Source organism: Heloderma suspectum, chromosome 1 (genome assembly GCF_057233095.1).
Source record: "Heloderma suspectum isolate Gila_16-S chromosome 1, 16-S_ref, whole genome shotgun sequence".
NCBI classification, from domain to species: Eukaryota; Metazoa; Chordata; class Lepidosauria; order Squamata; family Helodermatidae; genus Heloderma; species Heloderma suspectum.
Window position 1 is genome coordinate 199,868,335 of NC_139458.1, and position 27,786 is coordinate 199,896,120.

The 27,786-nt window shown below is 43.4% G+C and overlaps 1 protein-coding gene and 1 pseudogene across 1 annotated transcript in view; one reads left to right on the top strand and one right to left on the bottom strand.

The window, feature by feature from the left end:
- Positions 1 to 21,274: 21,274 nt before the first annotated feature.
- On the bottom strand, positions 21,275 to 23,316 carry LOC146358609 (KIF-binding protein pseudogene; annotated as a pseudogene).
- Positions 23,317 to 24,501: 1,185 nt separating this feature from the next.
- The window catches only part of WDR75 (WD repeat domain 75), a 33,294-nt gene continuing 30,009 nt past the window's right edge, over positions 24,502 to 27,786 (top strand). The window contains exons 1-3 of the mRNA XM_084815762.1: positions 24,502 to 24,603; positions 25,846 to 25,975; positions 27,139 to 27,204. Coding sequence (XP_084671888.1) covers positions 24,518 to 24,603; positions 25,846 to 25,975; positions 27,139 to 27,204 — 282 coding nt within the window. The 5' untranslated portion in view covers positions 24,502 to 24,517. The remainder of the gene's footprint in view (positions 24,604 to 25,845; positions 25,976 to 27,138; positions 27,205 to 27,786) is intronic.

The following is a 27,786-nucleotide window of genomic DNA, read 5'->3' on the forward strand; positions in this document are numbered from 1 at the left end:
TCCCCAGTAGTTTGAAACATACCATTACAATACACTGCAAACACTTATATAAACAAATTGTGAATAAACTTAGCAACTGGACAAAATTAAAATCGGATCTGGCTAAGCAGGGCAATAGCACCCCCATTTTTTTTTTCTTTACCAAGTATACAGCTCAAGACCACCTGAAGGAGCTCCTCTCCTGGTATTGTACAATACAATCAGTATCTGAAGCTCTCCTCTGAGTAGGGATGTCAGAGAATTCTGCCACGGAGCTCAGTGAGGCCAAATGCCAGTGCATTCGGCCCCCCAAAATCCATGGCAGAATGAAGCCCCCCCCACAAAAGGCGCGCGAAACGGAGCACTTACCTGCTGCCATCCGCGCTGACTTGCAAATGGCGGCCGCCATTCGCTTCCTCATCATAGCCGTGATAGGCTACGTAAATAATTACGTAGCCTATCACGGCTAACACAGGGACGCCATTTGCATCCCTGCAGAGGCCGTGATAGGCTACGTAAGTATTTACGTAGCCTATCACGGCAAGCAAAACAAAAAACAAAACAGCGGACGCAAATGGCAGTGGCTACAGCAGCTGCCATTTGCGTTCCCTTTTTTTCGCCATTTTAGCCTACGTAAATATTTACGTAGGCTAAAACGGTGGGAAAAAAAGGGAAACGTAAATGGTGTAGTGGGGACTATTTGCGTTCCTTTTTTGTGTGCGTGGCCGTAAAAGCCTATGTAAATATTTACGTAGGCTAAAACGGCGAAAAAAAGGGAACGCAAATGGCGGCCGCCACAGCCGCCGCCATTTGCATCCACTGTTTTGTTTTGTTTTTGCTTGCCGTGATAGGCTACATAAATATTTACGACGCCTATCATGGCAAAATACAGGGATGCAAATGGTGGCGGCTACGGCAGCCGCCATTTGTGTCCGTGCAGGCTGCCCAGCGGCCGGATGTCCAGCTGCGGGCAGCCCTGGCCAGTGGCTCTGTGGAATCTCCACGGAGCGGAGCCAGCCAGCCAGAATTTCGGGAGGAGGGACAGAGCGCCTCCCCCCCACCGTGAATGTCACCCTTCGAAAAGGTAAGTGACTTTTGTACATCCCTACCTCTGAACACCTTCTCCGAGGAAGGTTCGGAGGATGGCAACAAGGGAGAAGGCCAGTCCAGTGGTGGCCCCCCAACTGTGGAATGCTCTCCTCAAGACTTTACTCCCGGACATGTGATAGCACACGATGGGGCATTTTAATTTTAACGTAGTTATATCATCAGGTCTGAATATTTTCTTGTTAATTGTTTCTGTAACTGCTCTAAATTTTTGTACGTTTTAATCCCTTTTGTAGGATGCATTGGGTCTATTAGCCTGTTTGATTGGGTGGGAAGCTATGTTAGGCAGCTCCTGGAGAATTTAGAGGATTGGGTTGAGGGGAAAGCTTTCTTGCTCAGATCAGTCTTGAGTTTCATGCAGAATGGTAAACGCTTGACCATTGTTTTTTGCTCAAACACATCATAGATATTTAGCTGGACTCACCAAGCACGTATTTGTGGCTTTTACTGACATAAAAGCTGCTTTTGATACTATTCCTTGGCATCATTTCTGGAATCCTTGGGTATTGATGCACAGCTATCGAACCATATCTTGAGTCTGTACTCTGAGACATCGCTAACAATTAAGAACAGGCCACGAAGGACAAGTATCTAACACTGTGCCAGTTACAAAGGGGGATGTTTACTTGTTCTTTTTTTTCAGTTGTGCACGTCCTGGGACACTTGAGCAAATTTTCATGTGCTCAATAGTACCTACATACCTGGGAGCTGTTCGTTACAATATATTTAGCTCCTGAGCTTTTAGAGCCTTATTTGTAGGGATGGGAGAACACACCTGAGTCTGCCCCACTCACCGGGCCGCTGGCAGCTGCCCACCCCTGCTTGTGCCAGGATGCTAGCAGCCTGGTGGTTTGTGAGAGCCCAGCAAGCAGCCACCCACTTCCCCGATGAGCTGCTTCCCACTCAGCTCCCATCTTGCCACCATCGCAGCCACTAAGAACAACTGCATCACCCTCTGCAAGACACCAGCAGAGGGAGGTGAGGTTGCTTGGTGGCCACAGTAGGATGGGAACCGAGAGGTCCCATCCTGCTGCCGCCACTGCCAAAAACAACCACACCCTCTCTGCTGGGCACTGGCAGAGGGACGTGGAGTTGCTCAGTGGCCATGGTGGCAGAGGCAGCAGGATAGGAATCGAGAGGTAATGCCATGGCACTTCCCTCTCAGCTCCCATCCAACTGGAGATGCAGTTGCACAGCCGGCAGCGGCCCCTCGTGCTCGCCTTCCTTGCAAGGAGAGCACGAAGGGTTAAGAGCCCAGGCAGAGGGGGGCTTTTCAGTAAAGGACGGTTTTATGTAAAATCGGCAGTCAGGCAAGGAGCGGGGACCGCTGCACTTGCCTGACCCAGCGCACACCAAGTCTGGCAAGTCCAGAGAGCTGCGGATTGGCATCCTGGGGAGCAAACTGGCAGTAACCCGCTGAACTCGAGCCCTCAGAATGGACACTCACGACATCTCTACTTATTTAACAATCCGCCTAAGTGCAAGTTGGCAGCCTAGGATTACTGAGGGCTAGCTTGCATAAGACAGAGATATGGCCTATGAATTTCAGCAATGTCTGGAGATTCTGTATACTGTTTTGGCATGGTTAATTCTATCTTCCCCCAAACATCTCTCGTTCAGAGTTCTCTTTCAAGTAAACTCTAGCAGCAAAATTCTGCATAGTTTTTCCCAGTTCCCTAATTTTTTCAGCCTCTGTCTGCATGAAGATGCCCTTTGGGGGCTGGTGAACTAGTCTCTCAACTCAGAGATATGTCTATGTTTGAGAAAGAGAGAAAAAACAAACTGCGGCTTCCTCATTTTGCATGCTGAGCCATCCCTTCCCCTGAAAGCTGTAAAGAATTTGCCTCCACTGCTAAAGAGGAGGAGGAGGAGAAGCAGGAGATTATTAATAATCTTTGGGGGCAGCCCTCCCCACCAAAGGCTGAAAGAAGTCTGGGCCAAATACTTCAACACCACATAATTTTTATGTGTTGGTAACATTCAAGAGTTAACCTTTTGTATTTTACTACCATTTCTCTATGTAGAAAGCTTGGTGCATTAAGCCTGTCGGCTGTTTTGACCATCGTTATAGTAAGTTAATATATATCACTGCAATGGGAGGAGTGGGTGGGAGGGGTGAAGAACTGGTTAGTATAAACTGTCACATACATTTGCAGGATTTGTCAGCAAATACTTTGTGCACAGCTTCCTCACCATCATACATGCCCTCCCCTTTTTAGATTTCCTGCAGAACCAGTGACGACAACCTCTTGGCAATGTAATTGTTTTCCCAATATGAAACTGCCAGTACAGCTGCTCAGATTTCACCCCCTTCAGCTGTTGCTGGAAAAACTAATGAGTGTCAGGAACAGATTCACTGTAAAAATCAAATGGAAATGCAAGTATAAATACTATTACTTATTTACACATCCCCATCCCCAAAGTTAAGGTGAAGCAGTTTGTTCAAAAAGGAAGAACGATGAATAAGAGATATTACAATTACAGACTTCAGCCCTCACATACGTACACAGCATATCGTAATAGGTAACTTAGAATTGGTTCAAGATATAGGGATAGAAATGTCCTTGTAAGATGCTTTTTTTAGGATAACGTCAACATAATTTCCTACCAACATGCATTCTTGGCACAATTTTGCATGACCACAGTATTATAAATACAGAAGCGTAAATTTCCGTTTCAGGATTGTCCCTGCCTCAAGATGCTTCCCTTCTCCATTCAGCTAACACAACACATACTGCCATTATAGATGAAAACTCAGGAAACAACAACCTTTCCACAACTTGAGCATTTAGTTATCATTTTATTTAGAAAATACATTGAAGCTAAACCAATAACCACCATCTTCATTGTTGTTCTCCATTCTTGTGCAATTGCTACTTCTCAAGGAATTACTGATTTTCTGGAAAATGAATGAGGGCTAAACATAAGTAGACAATGTACAATTGATGTGAGAGTCATTATGAAATCGGCCTCGGAAAGAACTGTGCAGCTGAAAATCAGTTGCTTCATGCTTGGAACATCGAACAAGCTGAGAAACATAATTCATGGCTTTTGTATCAAAGGTACAGAAGGTGCCTGTGAGATTCTCAGAAGTGAACATTAAACCATAACTTTAAAGTTCAATTAATGTAGAATTAATCCAGTTTCAATGGCGAAGAATATTGCTATAACCTTTGGAATTACAACCTTCTCCTAGTTCAAAAATCTGGGTGTACATCATCAGTCTTGGGTGGAAAAATAGTGTTCAGGAGACTGTAGATTAAAACAGATGTGCATGATTAACAATATAAATATGTTCAAGAGGCTCATTCCATTCCTTTTTCATTCTTACTTAACCATGTAATCAGAACTGCTACTACAAATATGTGACCTTGTAGCATGCAAGAAAAAAAGCAATGGGTTTTTGTTTTTGTTTTTTGAGAACCCACTGTTGTTTTTAAATAATCCCAGGATTTTGCATGCTTCCTTCATGACATCATTTTCTGCACAAAACAGAAAGAGGCGCCTATGAATGCCTTACTTGTCCTTTTTAGGCATACCCAAATCTGTGATCGGTAAGTAGATGTAAACCATTTGGGCCAGCGGCACTTCCAGACAGCAGCCTTCTGCAGTTACTTGTCATTCCTTTTCCTTTTTGCTCTTGCATGCAGAACTGCCAATTACCTTCCACACCACTGATGGCATCTTGTTCCTTTTCAGGGGCGGGTGATCCCATTCTGCCATATCCCATCTATACAAGTGAGGGAAGCATGACGCGATGTAGCCATTGTTGGCAGGCTGCCTGGCATCAAACCCCGAGAGACATTCAGATCCAGTATTCTGTGTGACATCGTCCTGTCGCTTTAAGAAGTGCAGCCTGCCACCCTGTGTGCAGTCAATCCTAGGGGGTGTGCATCTCCCCCTGGGGCGGGTGGAAAAGCTCAAGTAAGCGATCGATCGTGTCATGAGGTCGTTAGCATCTGGTCATGTACTCAGGTCAAGATTTAACAATATGACTTCATCTACTGCACTAAGATTGAGTGCCTCACAATTAGATTAGGCACACGAATCAGGCGCTGGGCATGAGTGCACCCCAGGCAAAGAGTTGCATACCCCCTCACAGCTGCATAATTAGAGATAAGCTGAGTGGTGATGGGAGGTTCCCCACCCTTACATACAATGAACTAAGGAGAGTTCCAGCTTGATTAGGTTTTGACAACGGACCCCTAAAATGTCAAAAGAAGTATTTTTTCAGCATTCTTTTCACCCAGGGACATGTTCGTTAAAACACTATATAAACCCTGGACTTCAGTGTTCTGGCAACCCCCACCGGCCCCATGGGCTCTCGGACTCTCACTTTATTGCTTAAGTCATGTTCCTGGTGCTCCCAAGATCATGGCACCATACGCTTCTGGTCTGTGGCAAGCTGTTGGTTCCCGGTCTTCCCAAAGGTTTGGTACCAAATTTCTGGTGCATGGCAAGCTCAGTCTGTTGGCTCTTGGTCCCTTGGCTGAAATCACATTCTTCCAGAGAGCCTCATCAGTCTTTCTCACTAGAAGACCTGGTTTTGACCACTTACATCCACACAATGTCCATGGATCCTGGAACGGGGGGGGCAGGGGCTCAAGCCCCCCTGCGAAGACTAAACTTGGGTGAGCTGAGCCCCACTGAAATGACCAGGCAAAATTGATAACGGTATAGCAGTGTTCTTAAATTCTGGCAAAAAAAAATGAATGGCTTCCCACACTGCCACTACAAAGAGGTCTCCAGAGCATGAGCATCCCTTTTGTAATGTATGGAGACCACACCAGGAATGCTAACAGATAACTGTGTTTATTTTGTTCTGTTTTCATTAAGTCCTTTGCCTGGCAGCCATCTTAGGAACAGCTCCAGCCACCAAACTGGAGCATGCTCAGTCTCCCATTGCTACAGCGATACATCTGCCCTTTGGCCACTAGGTGGCAACACACATAAACTACTCAGAGTATTACACCTTCTCCCAGTTGCCTAGAAATTTGTGCTGGGGCATTTGCATTTCTTCCCCCCAGGTTTCTGTCCCGTTATTTTGGGTGTTGTTGTTGTTTCCATTAAAAGCCGGGGCTCACACGTAGGGGGCTGAAACACCTTAGAAAGGGACACTCTATTTAAAAGTAGTTTCATTGAGCCAACAGAGGACCTGCGTCTTGGAGCTGGGAGAACTGAGGGAGGAGAGCTTCACAGCAGCCATTTTTAATCTGTATGTTGAAGCCCTACTGAAGAACAAAGGCCTGCAACAGAGACTCAGAATCATCCTGGAGTGAATGTAATGCTTTATAAATATCAGTCTGAACTAAATGCTGCTGATATACTACAGTTGAAATTGTGATAAAGAATAAATTATACTGGATTATCAAACTTTCAAACAGTTTAACATAAATCAAGTTCGCTAACTTAATGCATTTCGTTTCAGAAGTAGAGACTGTACATTGTATTTTATAGTACAGTTACAGTGACAAGGGTAGGGACATGGCATTGTTAATTTTGTTGCTGTTGTTGTTCTCAGCTCAGACATTGTGGCTTTCTTCACACGGAGCTTTTATCCTGTGATTGAGATCGCTCCTTCACAGACGTGCAGGTTCTTTAAATGACTCCCTGATCCACCAGGGCGTCTCCTGCACTAACTGCACTTTGTTCCGTTCTTAAATAGATCGCAGATAATGAGCTATCAAATTACTCCGCTGTGTTCCGCTTGAGTTCCCTCCGTGAAAAGGGGAAAAGCGGCAAGAAGAGGAGTGAGATCAATGAAAGATAATAGAAGACTCAGATACGGGGAGAAGGAGGGGGAAGGGGGAGGGGGGAAAGGAAGCGGGTGAAAAAGGGAGTCGCTGTGATCCTGCATTTAAAACAGAAGCAGAAAGCCCAATTTTAAATGCAGGATTTTAGGCTGGTGTAGAGATGCCCTGTGTGAACCCCTAAACAGCACAGAAAACCTGCATAGAAAACAGAAATCCCGTTTAGCATCAAAACAGGAATTAGGTTATAGATGTGGCATAAATAAACAAGGGATGCAAAAATAAGCTATGCAGCCCAATTTGTATGCATGTTTACACAGAAGTCCATTGAGTTATGAGATTTACTCCAAGGTAAATGTGCATAGGAAGCAGCTTTTTAAGTCACAATCCCAACACAGAGTTCCTATTGCGGATAAACTCCCACAGTGAGTCCAGCAACTCTGTAAAAAAATAAAAATTCATTTTTTGTTCTATAGTCATAGTGACAGCATGGCTGCTTTGCAGCATGCACTGATTTTTCAGTACACGCGCACACACACACACACACAGAAAGAAAAAAATGGTTGCTTCTTGATTACTTGCAGGACAATGTCCAAGAAAAGGCCATTGCTTAATGCCTGGCTGCTGCCATCAAAGAAAACAGCTTCTGCCTCAAAAGAATTGCCTGAAGACACAAATCAATCCAGCAAGCTGAAAACGATCAACACCTTGAGGATGACCCTCAAGAAAGAGATGGACCACCATATTCTTCCACCAGTTTTGTGCCAACAAAATAAGGGTATATTTCCAAAAAAATAAGGGTAATAAGTCTTGTCAGCTGAAATGGTTTGAGACGTTCACTTGGCTTCATTATGATGTGGATCATGATGTGGTCCTTTGCCATGATTGCAGTAGAGCATTTAGAGAGGAGGTTTCTTCAAATGTATAAGTGAGTTTTATTCTAAAAGATTTTTCAAACTGGAAACATGCCGTTGAAAAATCCCAGTCTCATGAAAAGAGCATTTTCCATATTGATTCTGTGAGTTACCGTCTAACAAAAGAGAATGGTATGAATAGTGTTGCGCTCCTTACCAAGTATTCAAGTAAGCAGCAGGAGGAGGCTCAAGAAGCACTACACGACATAGTTCTGTGCACCACCTCAGGTCAAGCATTGCAGGGGCACACTGAAGAAGATGGTAACTTGATTGACCTTTTGGTGGAACACTCAGAAGATGATGTTGTTCAGTCGTTCAGTCATGTCCGACTCTTCGTGACCCCATGGACCATAGCACGCCAGGCCTTCCTGTCCTGCGCTCTCTCTCGGAGCGTGCTCAAGTCCATATTCATTGCATCGGTGATGCTATCTAGCCATCTCATCCTCTGCCGTCCCCTTCTCCTTTTGCCTTCAATCTTTCCCAGCATCAGGGTCTTTTCCAGGGGGTTTTCTCTTCGCATTAGGTGGCCAAAGTATTTGAGCTTCAGCTTCAGTATCTGTCCTTCCAATGAGCAGTCAGGGTTGATTTCCTTTAGGATGGACTGATTTGACCTCCTTGCAGTCCAGGGGACTCGTAAGAGTCTTCTCCAGCACCACAGTTCGAAAGCATCAATTCTTCGGCGCTCAGCCTTCCTTATAGTCCAGCTCTCACAGCCATACGTTGCTACTGGGAAAACCATAGCTTTGATTATACAAACCTTTGTCAACAAGGTGATGTCTCTGCTTCTTACTATGCTGTCTAGGTTTGCCATAGCTTTCCTCCCAAGGAGCAAGCGTCTTTTAATTTCATGGCTACAGTCACTGTCTGCAGTGATCTTGGAGCCCAAGAAAATAAAATCTGTCACCGCTTCCACTTCTTCCCCTTCTATATGCCAGGAAGTGATGGGGCCAGATGCCATGATCTTCGTTTTTTTAATGTTGCGTTTCAAACCAGCTTTTGCACTCTCCTCTTTCACCCTCAACAAGAGGCTCTTTAGATCCTCTTCGCTTTCTGCCATTAGGGTGGTATCATCTGCATATCTGAGGTTGTTGATAATTCTCCCAGCAATCTTAATTCCGACCTGTACCTGCCCTTAAAAGGTGGCTGACACAAAGAGACAAATGGCTGAGTGGTGACATCCAAAATGAGCTAATTGAAATTATGGCTCAAAGACTGCAACATGACATCATTAAAGAGGTGAAATCAAGCTCTCTCTCTTTTTTTGGCGGGGTGGGGGGGAGGAATAATTGCTGATGGGACAACAGCTGTGACTGGAGACGAGCAGTTTACATTGGGTCTGTATTGGGTAGAGAGTGTTTATAACCCTCCTGACTCTACAGCTTGCACTCTCTTCACTGCTGTGAAAGACATGATCATTTGACTGGGGCTGGATTTCCATGCTTTGCATGGACACTGCTTTGATGGAGCAGCTAACATGTTTGGGTGTTTTTCTGGTGTTCAAAAAAAGATCACCAATATTCAACCCAGGTCAGTTTACATACATTGCACAACCACTCACTAGATTTGGCTCTGCAAGAGATTGCCCGCAGCTGTGACATGGATGGTGATGCACTAAATACTGTTAAGGATGTTTCAAACATGATCTTGGTCTCAGTAAAACAGAAGAGCATATATTTCAACATTGCTGTTCCTGAAGCCATAGAAAACGCTGATGGGATATGGAAACCAAACAGCCTCCTTTCCTTTGTGTCCAATACGTTGGGCTATCAGAGTTAAGTCCATACAGAGGTTCCTTGAGAACTATGAAAGAATTCAAGCAACACTCCACGAAATCCTGGAACATCTAGGGTCCTTCCAAGATGACAGAAGGGCAACAGTTAAAGTCTACTACAAAATCATTTGTAAATTTGAAACAGCATTTGGGCTGAAGAGCAGTGTTTTGGGCCAAGTGAAGAGCTTGCAAGAATCATAGAATCATAGGGTTGGATGGGGCCTACAGAGCACCAAATACACTGCAGCAGGGGAAAGCAAGCAGCAGAAATGCTTATTTGTCCCGTCAAACCTAAGATCTAAGAGTGCATTTGCAACCATTTGGCAAGACACAAAAATTGCTGCTGAGAAACTGGGCTCGAGATCTTCAAACTCCAAGAGTTAGAAAACCACCAGCACGTTTTGAGCATACAAAGACACCAACACCACCAGTCGTCCTGGATGCAAAGAAAACTCTCCTGAAGGATTTCTTTGATGTATTGATCACATAACATCCAAAATCAAACATCAGTTCAACCAGCCTGGAATGGACCAACAAGTGAAACTGGAAAACACTTTAGTAACTGCTGCATGTGAAGGCATTTCAGCAGCACAGAATTGGTCCTTGGTGTTCACAGCTGTGACTTTGATCTGAACAGGCTTCTGGCACTGCTGTTACTCCTCCCAACAGTCATTCCAACTGCTGAAGTAAAGACTGTTGAAGACATCTCACAATCACTGAGAGGACAGCCTCAGACAGTCCAAAATCTTAGACCGAGTCATCATGCTGGTACAGCTCTTACACACCATACCAGCATCAGGAGAACGTTCTTTCAGTGCTCTGAGGAGAGTGAAGACATACTGTGCCTGTGTAATTGCATGACACAGAAGCGCCTGACACATCTGCTCCTTCTTCATGTGCACAAGCAAAAATCTGGCCAAATTCCTTTGGAAAACATTATGAATGAATTCATCACCAGAACTGCTGAACGCCATGCCACTTTGGCTTAAGTGTGCCACAGTAATGTTTATGATTTATTAAAACACAAATCACAACCTGTGGCTAACAAATTTATTTAAGGTGCCACAGACTCCTTGTTTGTGTTTTCATATCTCAGACAAACATGGCTACCTCTCCTGAACCTATCTTTATGGTTTGTTGTTATTAAGTATAATGCATACCTGCTATGATATCCACGTTATATAAATAGTAGGATACAAGAAACACAACTATACTATTTATTTTTAAATCTTTACTTCATTTACTTATTACATATTTTAAGATCTTTTTAATTTATTGTTATTTACAGTACTTTAATTTCAGTTACTCTAATATTTTATTTATTTAAATTTATTGTACTTTGTTTTAATTTTTAATTTATTTTAAGATCTTTATATACCTTTATTTTAAAGATGTTACATGTTACAAGTTCCAATAATAAATTAAAACCTTCTAACCTTCTACAAAAGACCTTGCTTTCTTCTTTTCCATCTCTGAAGCAAAAACAGGTTAGCTGGAACATACAAAAATGTATTCCTTTCGGCGCCAGGTGAAGACCTTTTTATTTTCCCAGGCATTTTAGCATTTTAGCTTTCTAAATTTTTATCTTTGTTGTTTTAAATCTGTATTTTAAACTCTTGCACTGCTGCTAGGTTTTATTGTGGTTGTATTGTTATATTGTGGTTTTAATGTTCTATATATTTTAAATTGTTTTATTGTGTGTTGTTTGGTTTTAATTTTTGTGAACCGCCCAGAGAGCTTCAGCTATTGGGCGGTATAGAAATGAAATAAATAAATAAATAAAAACTATTCTATTCATTATCCATAAGCATTCTGTCATTTTTACTTTTGGCAATTACTACTTATGTTTTTTCTTTTTTATTCAAGTGTTTTTATTATTGTGACAGTGCTAGAATATGACAGATTATTTATTTAACCCATTAAATAAGCAGATATAAAAATGCACCTGCAAGTAGGTCAGCACGACATGACCTGCCTGCCTGCCAGTCTTGAGCCCCCCTCACATTAAAAACAGTTCCAGGGTCCCTGATAAAGTCATTTGAGGCGATGAAGGTTAATGATCTCACTAGGGAATTATGATTGCACCAAAACCAGCATTCAGGGGAAAGCTTCTGAGATGTTTGGCAGTTGGCTTTACAACTGAAGGAGTTGTAAAGGTGTAAGACAGAACATCTCGTCTTTGGGATGCAGATACAAAGAGTACAGAGCGAAGGGAAGGAGGTGGCAGAGCTAAACGAAATGATGAGTTTAACAGAGAAGAAATTTAAGGAGCTGGCGACAGAACTGCGTGAAGAGAACAGATGGCCATGAGAGTACAAAGTGAGTACAAAGCAGACGATCAGACACGGGCTAGAGCTGTATCTTCAGCCTATCACGTGGCGGTGAAGGCAGCAAAAAAGGAATATTATGCTGCCTCTATCGTGACTGCAGAGTGCTGTCCCAGGAGGCTGTTCCAAGTGGTCCGGAGCCTGGTCGGTCCTGTGGCTCCGGAACCACTGGAGCATTCTAAGGCCTCCTGTGAGGCCTTGGCAAGGCACTTTGCAGATAAAATTGATCAGATTAGGTGTGTTACTCTGCACGCTGTGGATACAGTTAGTGAGCAAGAGGCGGCCTGTGGCAAACCGGTTTTGTGGGATCGGTTCCAGCTTCTTCCACCTGATGAAGTGGACAAGGTGCTTTCATCTGTAAGGCTGACCACCTGCTTACTTGATCCTTGCCCATCGTGGCTCATTATGGGCTGAAGAGAGAGACTGGGTGAGGGGATCAGGGCGGTGGTGAACACCTCCCTTGAGGAGGGAGTGATGCCATCAGCCCTCAAGGAGGCAGTGATAAGACCGCTCTTAAAGAAGCCCTCCTTGGATCCTCAAGTTTTGAACAACTTTCGCCCAGTCTCAAATCTGCCATTTTTGGGCAAGGTGATTGAGCGGGTGGTGGCGATGCAGTTGAAGGCACACTTGGAAGAAACTGATTATCTAGACCCATTTCAGTTGGGTTTCAGGCTTGGGCATGGGACAGAAACGGCCTTGGTTGCCTTGGTAGATGATATGAGGAGGGCTCTGGATAGGGGTGAATGCTCCTTCCTTGTTCTCCTCGACCTCTCAGCGGCTTTTGATACCGTTGACCACAGTATCCTCCTGGACCGCCTGGAGGGGTTGGGCATTGGAGACACCGTATTGCGGTGGTTCCGGTCCTTCCTCTCCAGCAGGTACCACAGGGTAGCACTGGGAGAGGAGGTTTCAGACCCGTGGCCACTCACTTGTGGGGTGCCACAGGGTTCCATCCTCTCCCCAATGCTATTTAATATCTATGTGAAGCCGCTGGGGACTATCATCAGGAGGTTTGGGGTGCGGTGTCATCAATATGTGGATGACACACAGCTCTACCTCTCGTTCAAATCTTCACCAAGGTTGGCCGTAGAATCCCTGTCCAAATGTCTGGAGACGGTGAGTGGCTGGATGGGGAGGAATAAGCTGAAGCTGAACCCTGACAAGACCGAGGTACTTTTGGTGGGAGACAAGAGGAGGCTGGGGGATGTCGACCTGGTGTTGAATGGGGTACGGCTACCCTTGAAAGACCAGGTCCGCAGCCTGGGGGTCATTTTAGACTCCCAGCTGTCCATGGAGGCTCAGGTGTCAGCTGTGAGCCGGACAGCGCTGTATCAACTCCATCTGATACGGCGGCTGCGCCCCTTCCTTCCCGACCACCTGCTCCCATCGGTAGTACATGCCCTGGTCTCCTCTCGTTTAGACTACTGTAACGTGCTCTACGTGGGGTTACCCTTGAAGACGGTTTGGAAGCTGCAGCTGGTACAGAACGTGGTGGCTCACCTGATTAAAGGCAGCCGCCGGCGAGATCACATCACTCCAGTGCTGCAGGAGTTGCACTGGTTACCAGTTGTTTTCCGGGCCAAATTCAAGGTGTTGGTTTTGACCTTTAAAACCCTATATGGTTCCGGCCCAGCCTATCTTAAGGAGCGCCTCCAGCAGCACCAGACAGGCCACTTAACAAGATCAGCCTCAGATGGCCTTCTCTCTGTCCCATCAGCCAGGACAGCTAGACTGGTGGGGACGAGGGAGGGGGCCTTTTCTGTGGTGGCCCCCACTCTGTGGAACTCCCTCCCTAGGGAACTCCATCATGCCCCCTCTTTAATGAGCTTCTGTCGTGCATTAAAAACGTTCTTGTTCAGGCAGGCATTTGAGGTGGGTTAGGGTATTTTAGAAAATGTTTTTATTGTAAAATTTTATTGTTTTAAACTGTTTTATTGTACGTTGTACATCGCCCAGAGTGGCTGGGTGACCAGCCAGATGGGCGATTAATAAATTTAATAATAAATAAAATAATAATAAAAATACCCAGAGGGTGTTTTTCCTTGCCAAACTACAAATGGGATGAATATGGCCATCCTATCTGTCACCAGTGCAAACAGCCTGGGCATATAGCCTGGCATGCAAGGTGCAGTGAAACTCTTCCAGCCTGGGACTGGGGGAGGAACGCCAGGGCAGAACAGAGAACAATAGTCCCCTGAGAGATTAGAGGAAAAGTTGATGGGAAAAGGTAGACAGTCCCCGTGGGATTCAGGATGATCACTGTACCTGCTTTGCTTGACACTGGATTTCAGTTGGCTGCAATACCACTTGGGAATTGTTTGCAATTTGGGGGCAAAACAGAAATAAAGCATTTGGCTCCTGGCTGGGCTCCCTAATTGGAGGGAATATCCAGGAAATAACCCAGTTAGAATATGTATCAAGAAGGATATGGCATGTCTAGGGAAGCAAGTACGCTGACAGAGCTGTACAGCGATGGCAGTAGAAAGATCTTCCCCCTTTGATAGTGGGTTGGAACATCTTACAGAATTGCATCTTTATTCCAGTGAAACTGTGCAATTTTACTTAGAGTATATTTAAAGTAGTTCCACGACAATCGATAGGGATGGAAACCAGTGTCGAGATGTCAGAACAATTGCGGATGTGTCAAAATTTATACAAAATATAAGATCCCGCTGAGTAAATGGATAAGATTAAACACCTTACCCCCTCAGGGACTAAATGAGGAACTGGCCTTTCTACCACTTCTGTAACAACTATGTAGTTTTCAGACATCTCCTTTCCTCTCTAACATAGTCCTGTGCAGATAACAGAAGCCTTAAGCTAATTGATGTATCTTGGGAAAACCTGCAAAAAACTTCTCTGACAGAACGAATACAAACTACAGCCTTCTAAACACTTTTCCAAGTCACTAGTGAATTTTAGTAGGAGATATATTATGATAAGAATTTCTGCAGACATTTTTATACTAAGTATGCACAGACCTATCTGCAGTGTGCAACATTCTGTATGTTTTTCATTGCTAAAAATTCTATGCTATTTTAGTAATGTGTTGTCCTGTATTATTTTACAGCCCCCTGAAAAAGGCCTAAAAGTACAAATAGGCCAAAACGCGTTGGGCTTTTTTTTACAAATAAAATCTTTGTCTCAGCATGCTGAGATGTTTCTCTTCTACTCATGGGTCTATTTTGGAAGCTCTCCCAGTTTTGCACCTTTGTTTTTTCACTTCCTGGAAGTGGGACACAACCTTATTCCAGCAAGACTGTGCAATTTTAGTAATAGTGTATTGAAAGTAGTTGCACAACAATCGATAGGGATAGCACCCAGTATCGAGATGTCAGAACAACTGTGGATGTGTCAGACTTTATCAGAATATGTTTTAGAGGCAGATGAACAATGGATATACGTCACTGGAGAAATCTGACTTAAAACAGAGGAATGCAATTAAGAACCTGTTATATCAGTATAGTGCTGTGTTTTCAAACATACTAGCGATTGTGGAGATGGGGTAAGGTGTTGAACACTGTATTGTTACCACCAATTCCCCCTCCCCGCAAAAAGAAACCTTCCAACGTTATCACACCTAAGTGGTATCAGCCAGTACAAGAAATGGTGAGGGAGGTGAATGACACTGGTGTATAAGTAAGAGAGTTTTAGTCCATGGGCTTCACCCATAGCACTAGTTTAAAAGATGAGAAACTGCACTTTTGTATGGATTACCGAAAATTAAACAAGCTGACACATTTAGATGCACACCCATTACATAGAAGATGCTCTAGCAGAGGGGTCCCCAACAGGGCTCCCAAGGGTGCAGATGCACCTGCGAGGCCTTTAATGGCACCCTTGTGGTGATTTCTATGTATACAAGGTATGTCTGCTAACTTCCTGGTTGCTCTATGTTATCAAGTCTATGGACCTGGTTTCTCTATAATTTTAAATCTGTCTACCTCAGCTTGCAGTTTTGACATGCCCCCTTTCTCGCTGATTGGCCAAAGTAATAGTTTACAAACCAGCATCCTTACTCCCATTCTGTGCCTACTAGGAGCACGCATGAGCAGTGGGTGGCTGTGTCAGAAGGGAAAGGTAAGTGTTCTCCTTGAATGCAAACTGGCAGTACAGGGATGGGACTTAGTGGCTGGGGCCTTTTCCATCTGAGAGGGGAGCATAGGCAAAGAGAGGGCATTTCCTACCAGCTTGCTCAGCCTCCTTTCTGCATTTTTGGGGGTGAGTGGGTTGGTGCTTGGTCTCCAACCCTTTATTTTTGTGTGGTGTGAGGTGCAGTGCTTGTCCTCTGTGCCCTTTTGTTTGTTTGGGGGAGCCAGAGCCTTTCCCTGCTCGTTTGCCCGCCCGACTCCTTTCTATTGATGGTGGCTGCCAGGACTGGCACTTCATGCACTGTGGAGGTGGTGTGGGTGAAGCTAGGTCATTTCCCCACTCTCTTCCCTCAATTTTGTTTCTATCCACCCCACCACCCCAATTTTCCTGGCCCTCCTCTGCCTCTTCTTAAGTCTGTTTTCCAGTGGCAGAGAAGCATCCCTGCTTTAGCTTTGTCCTTCCACCATCACATTTTCGGAAACTCCTCCAAAGCACATTTCCCTATGTGTGTATGTGTACGCTCATGTGATATGGAGTGTTTTTGTGGCCCTGTTCAGATGCGCACAGGGGGGTGGTTAGGGTAACTACGGGGGGGGGGGAGATAGAATAACCACAACATGCACGCCTGCCATGCAGCACCACATGGCTTCCATAACCACCCCCCTCTGTAGTTCCTGTAACCATCCTCCCACTGCCAGTGATCCCAGCAGCCCTCGTGCCATGAAAACGCACACGCCAGCAGCTCCATCTGTTGCGATGTGCGGACAACCATAGAGAAAGTCCATGCTGGCTAGACCATCGTCAGAAGTGATGGACATTCTAGGCTGCTGTCTCTATGGTCAGGGCTTAGAAATCACCAGGAGCTCATTTTAACTACCAGAGAGCCCACCATACGGTAAGCCACCCTGAGGGCCCTTAACCCTGCTGCAGGGAGGTGGTTACCCAGGGTGGTTTTGGAACCACAGTTAGTGGCGGTTTTCTTCCACACATGACACACTAAGCCACTATGGTTAGTGCAAATTCCCTAACCATCATTACATTAATGTAACCCATTACATGTGAAATGTAAAACTCATTCTTTGGATATGGTGCTGCAAGGAAAATGAGTGGAGATACGTATAGAAATATTGTTTTACCAAAACATGCATTGATGACTGTACACTGAACATTATTGGTTTCAGTCTCTTGTGCTGGATTGGTTTTACAGTTGAATTTCAATGTATTGTTTTGATTTTTAATTTTAGTTTTTATATGAAATTATATATCACCTACATAATTTGTATTATGACTAATAAAAATAAATAATATAATCTAAAATGTAAACCAGAATCTGAACAATCAGCTTGCAACACACAGAAAGCCATGCTACCACAAAGCCTTAAGGAGTTGCATAGGAAAAAAGGGGGAGGTGGACAAGACCATTTGCAAAATCATTAGTCATAGCTGCATAGGAACATTGAAAATTTCACTAGGAAAAAAAGATCAATTTATTTTACTTATTACATTTCTATACCATCTAATAGCCAAAGCTCTCTAGGCAGTTCACAACAATTATAACCATAAAAATACAGCATAAAACAGTATTTTTAAAAAAAATAGAGCTATTGTATAAAATGAAATTAAGATTATGTTAACAGAAGCACAGTGGGTCTAATAATCCAAAAAATTGCATCTGTTCCCTGAAACATCTTGGTATTTAAATGAAACTCTAGCGACACCCTATGGTATTCAGGTTTAGACGTGTCAAAATAGCCATCCAAATCTGCATCCATATATTAAAATAGGGGTTGTTTAAAGACACCATATGGAAAAAAGATCAAGTTTTCATGTCTGAGAAATCATACTTTCCACAAGTTTCAAAAAGGGGATGTGAAGTCACCATGTGAGGACTTAGAAAGTTTCAAAAGAATACCAAGAAAAAAGCTAAAAGGAGGGGAAAAAACCAAGTTCCAAAAACACAAACAAGTAGATATATACCCAATATATACCCAATATTAGAGCACATATGGCAATGGACTATTTGGCAATGGACTTCACTCATATTTGTATCATACTCTTTCTCATTTTATTCATACTTGGGCATTCAACAAAGTCACTCTCTTTTGGTTTCTCTTTTCTTTCCCCCCTAGTATATTTCTTAATAGGTGCTATCCAGAAACGCAAGATTCCAAATGCATTTACAATATATTTGTATCCACATTAACAGTATGTGCTTTCTGTGGCCCTCCCAATTTGAATTTCCATGGTTCTGCAGTTATGAAGTCTAGTCTGAGCCAGGTCTACATGGAAATGGAATGAGAAGCGCTATTCTGTTCAGGAGCTGCATTTAACGAACATACGCACTAAAACGACTTTCAGAAAATGTGTGTTTTTGAGGGGGAAGCTGCAGGATTGCTGCAGTGTGGCGACGACGTCAAGTGTCGCTAATGACCCTAAAGTGCTCTCCCTCCACACTAAATCACACGTGTAGATAACCTCCTGGTTAACTATTCTACAGTGGAAACCAGACAGCATTAATCTTCCAGCCCTATTCGTATTATCTTGTTATTCAGTAGAATTAAGAAAGGACTTTTGTATACAAGGTATCCCAAGTATTATTTAATGAAAAAAGGAAACACCAGCCCGAGCATTATAATATAGGACATCACAGTACAGAAGTGTTAAGTTATCCTTTTTTAAATATATTTTTGTACTTCTACTTGCTACCTGTACTACCGCCATGCCACATACAGTCATCTGAATTTTCTCCAAACACCGTATTATCATTCTGTATTATCTGGGACTAGGACTGCCACACATTTAACACTTACATATTTTTGCCCACCTCAGAGCATTGTCTACTAGCATAAAAATTATGCTTTTTTTTTTTTTAATAGAAAATCACATCCGTTAACAAACATCGAGGGTGTAGGTTCCAGGTCATAGTCTGAAGGCACATGAGGCCACTTTGCTGAAGCTAAGCGGGTCTGGGTCTGGTCAGTGCTTGGAGGGGAAACCACCTGGGAGTCACATGTAGCCACCTTGAGTTCCACAATGGAAGAAAGGTGGGATATAAATGTAATAATAAAAATCAATAAAGTCCTGCCATCCGTTTTTATTTTGTTTTTTCTAAAGCCAGACTGATGGGAAAAGGCTTCTGGAAATAGTTATGACCAGAAGTATGTTTTTGGAAAAGATTGATGGCAATCTGTTTGAAGGCATATTATGCATTATGTCCCATCCTCTCTGAAAACTAAAATTATTGTGCAAAATATGGAACTGTGATAACTGTCTTTCAACCATTAATAACACATTCAACTATTAATAACACGTTCTCTAATTACACAATAATCAAATATTAGGTGACTAGATACCTCCAATTATGCAGTGATCACAAGTACTTTGATATCTAATTTCAGCCACAAGTACTTATACAATTTACAGCGCACCCTGTGCCATGCTGATAACCATCAACTTAACACAATAACTTTTTAGTTTGGTTTGTTTTTAATTGTTTTAGTCATTTACAGTTGCTTTGTTGTATTTTCTTTGAACATTGCTGACCACCTTGGCCATTCTTTTATATAGATAGCAGAAAGGTGGAATATATGAATTATTTGAACAAACAAAAAGATGTAGATGATGAATGATTGGACTACTACAACTTATCAATTCCACTTTCTGAGGTAATTTTTTAGCCTCTCTGTACTTAAAACACTTTGGCCAAGGAATAAAGCTTCTAAGAAACATACAATAATTGCCTTTAGGTACATGTCTTTATAGCGATTTTACTGTGAGGTTTTTCATAAAAAGGTAACAAAACCTGGAAGCAGGGGATGAGAAAAGAGAATGCCTTCCTTTTTTCTACTATTTACACCCAGTAAGTGTTTTACCTTTTGAAAATATGCTTTTTCCAAAATGCTTAAGTTTTAGAGCACAATAATCTAGAATTCTTCAGGCACCAGTTCCCTAAAACTTGAATCTGAAGGGAGAAGTGGAATGCACCTGTAATGCACTTGAATGTACTGCTTCTCACTGCTGCAGCCATAGCTGCACACCTGGATACTAATTATTGCTAATGTGTTTTTATTTATTTATTTATTTATTTCTATACCGCCCAATAGCCGAAGCTCTCTGGGCGGTTCACAAAAATTAAATCCAAGCAACACACAATAAAACAATTTAAAATATACAGAACATTAAAACCACAATAATGGTTTTGAATTGCTGCAGTTCTGTATTAAAATCAAGTGTGAGGCCACACACCCTTATTAGAGTTGTGTGTGCGCGCACATGTGTACACGTGTATTTTGAAGAAGAAACTGTTCTGGTCAGCTTTCCAAAGGCATCACAGACCACCAGTGCAGAACAGACAGTAAATGAATATAGCACAAATAAATTATTTTATATTAGCACATTTATACACTGGCTTATCTCCGAAGAGCTCCAGACAGCTTACAGGAAGTCAATAATTTAACAACTAAAGAAATTTAGATTCCTAATGGTCTGGAGGTGGGGCTTTAGTGTCCCGTGTCTATACCTTTTTGGCCTTATACCTAGAATTATGCAAAATAAGTGCAACTGAATTATACAGGTCACAGAACTCAGGATCTCTTTACATAATGTTTGGTTATCTTGGTGTAGGACTTTTAGTTTTTATTTTGGAATGGAGTAAACAGAGCCCTGACCTAAGGTCTGATAGAATCCAGAGTGTATTTAAGACTGAGAAAAAGCAGAACAGGTCTACACTGCCAAATAGGTCACAACACACACAAATAAAGGGATGTCAAGAGAAGGTACTATCAGGCGTGTTTATTTACTGATCCCCTTTAAAATGGTTTTAAAAAGGACAACTGAACATATACAAAGATAAATATGACACCATTAAATTAGCGATCTGTTAAAAAAAAAAACACAAGGGACAGTTAAGGAGGAATCTAAAATTCTGCCTATACCACAGTATCTAAAGCCTGTTTTGTAGGGATGGATTGGACTGTTAGCATAACCTATCCAGAAAGTTACCCACTGCAGGAAACAGTTGGAAAACAGCACTAGTCAGAAACTGGACCACATAGTGGATGGAGAAAAATAAGGCAGGAAGGTTTACATGTCAGTACGGAGCAAGCAATACAGAGCAGCATTTGGCCACGTGTTGTATATTTAATATTGAATTGTGGGAGAACTACTACATTTGACAGTTTTCCATTTGATACGGGGTCTATGCTGCTGCCTGTCACAGTGGGAGCTCACAACAGAAGATAATGCTGGGTTATTACACGGCAACTGCCATAAGGGAAACCATCTCTTTGGACAGAGATCATCTTAATACTGCACATTTCCAAGGAAGGAAAAAGCTTAGGTGAAAGTAGAAAGCTTTGCTCTTAGCCTTTCCATTCTCGTTGGAAGAAGACCAACCATTTCTTTACTGAGCACTAACTCAGTTTCAATGGCCTGGACAGCCTCCGCATGCTTCTCACAGTAGTCCACCAGAAATGAGTAATATTCCAATGACGTCTGCATGTTCTCCAACTGTTTCTTGCCACCTGAAGTAATAAACTTGCCATAAAGGCATGCAATATGACATTTGGCCACCACTGCAGGGCGAAGGACATCCTCCTCCAGGGTCTCAGGGAAAACCTTATCAGGGTTCCTCAGTGAATCCAAAAAGAGTTCACAGAATTTTATTGCCAGCTGAGCAAGAGAATGTATTTTCTTTATTGTGTGGAAGTCAAGCTCCTCTAGTCTAATTCCAATGGTCACCTTTAAATCCATCATCTCATAGTAGGTATCGGCTAGTTCAAACTGAAACTGTCTACTGAGGAGCAGATAATACTAAGGGCTTAAGCCTGCATTTATTGGCTCCAGCATATCAATCCTACGCTTGTGCATCTTGCAACGCCTCTCATAATCTTCTTCAGAGAAAGCCAGTACCTTGAACAAGGCACTATGGTCCTGAACAATTTCAATGTGGTCAGTGACATACCCATCTACCTGAAAGAACTCTTTAGCTTCATTGACATAATTCTGACCCACCAAGAAGACTTCCCTGGCTTCTTCGAAGTCTAATGGGAACACGCAGCTCACGTTTTCTTCCATGGCCAAAATAGAGTCACACAGATCACTAGTTCCAAGGAGAACAGCCTTCTTCCTGCCCGTCTCCTTCTTGTCCTCCTCTTTTTTCTGCTGGGCTTTAAGCTCTGACTGCCTGTCCAGATCCAGCTCACCAATGTTGTCCTCAAGCAACTTCCGGGCTCCCTGCAACAAGTTCAAGCAGTACTTAATCCAACATCTGGCAATTTCAGCTTTCCTCTGTCGAAGATTTTGTCAATCTTGTTCCGTTTCATTGTCCTCTGCAGATGGCACCTGTCCAGCTTGGCCAGAGATGACACTTGCTAAACAATGCCTGGACTCCATAAAACATTGCTTTGTGAGACAAAGTAGCTGCATTGAGAGCCCACTCTACTGGATAGTAGCCACTATCTTCAAGCTGCCGTTTGAGGGTGGTATGGCAATACTGCACAGTCTTCTCAATCATTTCCACAAGTTGGTAGACTTAGGCCAAATAACATAGAGTATGAGTATAGGCCTTCTCAAATCTTTCTGCTCTCTCTTGGTCAGAGAGTTTCTCTTTCTCAGTCATAAAGTGTTCGCTGGAATCAAATGGAGGATTCCCATTCTCTTTCATGTACTGATTATACAACGCCTCTGCAGATTCCAGTCTGTGCTGTTTTAATGTCATTTCCTTCTGACCACAGAATACCCATATTATTCTGGGCCTGTATGTAGAGGGAGATGACAGTGCTGCTCCAGCAGCTGCACGCACTTCACCAGGTGCTCCTCGTCGGCGGAGCACTCCTGGGTGTTGGTGCAGTTCACCCCCAGCTCATACTGCCAACCGCACGGCACGCAGCCGCTCCCTCCCATCGTCGTCGCTGGCTCCATTGTTGTCAGCGTCTGGGGCGCCTCCGGTCTCTCCCACCTCCTCAGAGCCCAGCAGCTGCTTGATGCCCTCGAGTAGCTCCCGCGCCCCATACTTGGAGCAGTATGGCTTGGTCTCTGGGTCCTTCTTGGACTCCACATAGGAAAGCTGGATAGCACTCCAGAACTTCTCACAGAGCGAGGCCCACTCGGCAGACCTCACCATCTTCTTCCTTTCCCCCACTCCTCTCCTCTCTTTCTCTGCTGCGTTGTTGCCGCTCATCTCAATTGGTTGGTCGTATCTGTGCCCACCGTAAACTCTCCTCATGGTACCTCGCATGCGTGGACAAAGATGCACACGAGCACAACAGAATGCACCACCAGCTCCCAAGCACAAATATGACAAGCCCTCTTTCAACATGGAGAAATAAACTTTGGTCTTGATGGAGAAACTGTCAGGTCAGACAGGCTAGATGGAGATATAAGGGCTGTTTTAATGAAAATTGGTAAGTTTTCATAAATTTTGCAGATAAGGTTAACATGGTGCCACGAGCAGGGGTCATGCCATACAGATGTATAGGAATGGAAGAGCCTAATATGGTTTACAGCTGAAATGGGCTATCAAGCTTTAGCATGCACCTCAGATCCCCTAATTGGAAAATGTTATTTATTTTATGCATGCAGCATACCCAGTGATTTGATTATGTCATTTGTTCACAATGAGTGACTATGTATTCTATCTGCTATGTAAGAAAACCCATGAAAATATTTGAAGAAATAGTGAGTGTCCAGTACACAGGACTATCCCTTTTTTTTAATGAAATATTGCGGGGGGGGGGGAAATTAAGCACAAAAAGGTGCCCATTCCCCCACTTTATGCTTCAATAGAAGTTAAGTACCTTAAATCCTCAACTCTAAAATCACTAGCGCCAACTAACTACCACCCCTTAGCCTTTCATCAAAAACGCAGCACGCACACCACCACCCCAGCAATCTAAGACGCGATGCCCAGCGACGGCTGCTGCCTCTCCTTAAAAAGGAAATGTAACGCATGCGCTGTTGGCCGCAACAGCGTGATTTGTCGGGATTCTCTGTATGGGCAGAGTCGCGTCGCTCTATCCCTTGGCATCTCTATAGTTGAAAGCCTACCTATTTTGCATTGGAGGGGGGGCGAGCTCAACTTTACACAAATATTACCAAATAAAGTTGACGAGGTTGTGTGACTCTGTTTTTATCTCTATACCCAGATCTTGCTAGTCAAGCGCTAACTGCTAAACCTTACGGCTGACTTCAGCCACGTAGAAATTTAAAAAAAGAGAGTTACACACACCCCTCTCTTCCGGTTTCTATTTGAAAGCCCCTATCCGTAGGGCAGGAGCATAGTGGAAAGACACTCTGCGCTCCCTCTCAATGTCTATGGTAACCAGGTCCTGTTTGTCTCGGCCTCAGCTCGGTACGTTCAATCGGAAACCGGAAATGTAGATTTAACCCTTTGAGTCTTGTTCAGCCCAAGAAAAAGGCAGCGGAAGTGGTCGCGACGTTGTTTAATTCTGGAAATGAGGACGGAGCGCTATGGAGTTCCAGGAAGTGCTTTGCTAGAGCGGTAGCTGCGCGCCGGTCTTTCTCTCTCGAAGGGTGGGGGCGGAGGTCGGAGGTCGGAGGTCGGCCGGCGAGGGGAAGATGGTGGCGCGCGAGCAGCTCCGCGTGGTTCGCTGCGGTGGCAGCTGGCTGAGCGGGAGCCGCGCGGCCTTTTCAGCCGATTCGAAGTGAGTGGCGGCCCCGGGGGAGAGGGTGTTTGGTGGCCGCGGCTCTGCAGCGCAACGCTCCGTCCCCTGAGGAAGCTGCGGCTGCAAACAGGCAGGCTTCTGAATGTGCACGCACACGTGTGAAGTCGTTACACCCGCGTCTTTGGTATCGCATAGCGTGGGGTGCTTAGGGTGCAATCCTGTATGGATGTAGGATTGCCGCCTTAGATACAGGTTTCTGCCCTCGATCTCGTGGCTCATTATGATTTAATGGCTAGGTAGGAAGAGAAGGTATGTTCTATTATATGATGCTGTTTTCTGTGGGTGGGGGGTGATGTCAGTAATTTATAGGGTGAAAGTACAGGAGCCCTGCCCTCCTCTGTATCTGGCTACCCCAGTAATTAAGGTTTTTCTAACAACAAGCAGCAACAAGTAAGATCTATAGTATGTAAAGTTCTGACAAAACAAGCATCTCCTGTAGTACAAACTATCAGAGGCAAAAGAGTGCTTAGACTGTGCTTAAACTGTGCTTCTGGTGCTTAAACTGTGCTGCTGTTATTACCGCCTTTGTCTTCTGTGGAATGATAGAAAAGACTGTTTGTGTTCAGTGAGATGAATGCGTTGAAGGGTGCAATGCTATGCATGTTTAGACAGAAAAAAGTCCTACAACTGGCTTGCTGGGGAATGCTGGAAGTTGTTGGACTTTTTTCTGTCTAAACATGTATAGTAGTGTGCCCAGAACCATATATTAACAAATGCAATGCAATTCATCCTTGTTATTTTTTGTCTCCTTTTTTTCCAACATATGTCATCCCCGCCCATCAAAATTTTGAATAGTAAACTCTTTGAAGCAGGGTGCATGTCTTCTGTTGCTTCTTTCGTTTTAGTTGTTCTTAAATATTATTTCTGTTGGGTCTGTATAAAAATAAGTGGTTTGGCTTATTACAGTCATTTTAATAGAATAAACATCAAGATCAATATTTTTATTTGTTTACAAACAATTATTTATCATGTTTCTGCTTGCATATGAGACATCTGAGGCACCTTGGATGTAACAATATTTAAATGAAATTATGCATTGTACTGGGAAAACAGCTGGCTTTCTTGCACTTTTGTTTTTATTTTAGTCCTTCAGTGTTGGATGCATAAGGACTAAAGTTTGTATAATAAACTTCTGGGATTATTGTAGTCAACATCTGTTGTGTCTATAGAATTCTATGAATGCCTCTTAATTCACTTCTTTTTAATGTTGTTGTTTTATAGGTACCTCTTGTGTGCTTCAGGTGACTATGTAAAAGTCTACAGTACAGCTACAGAAGAATGTATACATGTCCTACAGGGTCACAGCAACTTAGTGACAGGAATCCAGTTGAATCCCCAAAACCATCTGCAGGTTATTACAATCTTGATAATGGTAGTTCTATCTGTTCAGTTAATTTTATTATGCGGTCACAGACCCATTAAAGTAATTCCACCTCAGTACGTGTCCAATTCTTGCATGACATTTTCTAAATCAAGAAAATCTGGAATTTAGTCTGGAATCACAGGGGACAGTTATGATAAAAGAGAAATTGTTTAACATTTGAGCATGCTGGAAATAAGATTAACTGTCTTCAACAGGTTAAGACAATTTCTGTCCTAAAACCTATAAAGGGCTATGAGTGGTTTTTCTCTTACACAGTGCATGGCTACTAAGTAGCTGTCCAAAAGGGCTGTGTTTACTTCTAGATCAAATGTGTGATCATAGCACAAATGAAGCATATTACTCTTATGATGGATTAGCAGCGCTGACTTCGTATTAGTTTCTGGCCCAGCTGATGAAGACCTTTAAAACCCTGCGTGGTCTGAGCCCTGTATGCCTTAGACCAGGGCTGGGGAGACTGTGGCCTTCCAGGTGATGATGGATTATATCTCCCATCATCCCTGGTAATTTACTATGCTGGTTGGGGCTGATGGGAGCTGAAGTCCAGGAACATTTAGAGGGCCACGGGTTCCCCACCCCTGCCTGAGAGAATATTTTGTCTCCCCCTCCTTTTCCCTTCAGATCTGTAGGGGAAGTGCTGTTCTGTATCTCATCCCTTATGGGAATGAGAACAATAAGGACTCAGAGCTGCACCTTCTTCATGTGGTGCCCACCTAGTAGAATACTCTGTGATGTGCTGAGGCTGTCTGCATCTTCTGCTATTTTGGTGCTTAGCTAAAACGTATTTCTCCCAGAAAGCATTTCTTCCTGGTTAAGGACGGTTGGAGCTAGTATCTACTTGTTGGATTTAAGCTGAAATCTTTTTGGCTCTGTTATGCTGGCTGACTTTGACTGTTGTAGTACTTCTGGGATGTTTTTATTGTCATTGTTTTTACTCGTTTGTACATGCTACTTGTGTGCCTTATTTTTGGCAGAGAACATGGTATATGCTATTTTAATAACGAGAACAGCCACATTTTGTGACTCTTTTTATCATGTCACAGGAATAATCAGCAATACTGGGAATCTAAATGCTCTCCATATACACCAAAATAGATGGTTATGGGTTTCTTTAATATTTTTTTTCTTATCAGCTCTATTCGTGGTCTCTAGATGGCACCATTAAGCTCTGGGATTTTATGGATGGAATTCTCATCAAGGTTTGTTGAACTTTTATTTTCTTTTTTTGCAGCAGTTCATAAACTTCATTTTTCTCAGTAGATGAGTTGAATAGTATTTGTTGTTGTTGTTGTTCAGTCGTTCAGTCGTGTCCGACTCTTCGTGACCCCATGGACCATAGCACGCCAGGCCTTCCTGTCCTGCGCTCTCTCCCGGAGCGTGCTCAAGTTCATATTCATTGCATCCGTGATGCTATCTAGCCATCTCATCCTCTGCCGTCCCCTTCTCCTTTTGCCTTCAGTCTTTCCCAGCATCAGGGTCTTTTCCAGGGAGTTTTCTCTTCGCATTAGGTGGCCAAAATATTGGAGCTTCAGCTTCATTATCTGTCCTTCCAATGAGCAGTCAGGGTTGATTTCCTTTAGGATGGACTGATTTGACCTCCTTGCAGTCCAGGGCACTCGTAAGAGTCTTCTCCAGCACCACAGTTCGAAAGCATCAATTCTTCGGCGCTCAGCCTTCCTTATAGTCCAGCTCTCACAGCCATACATAACTACTGGGAAAACCATAGCTTTGATTAGACGGACCTTTGTCGGCAAGGTGATGTCTCTGCTTCTTACTATGCT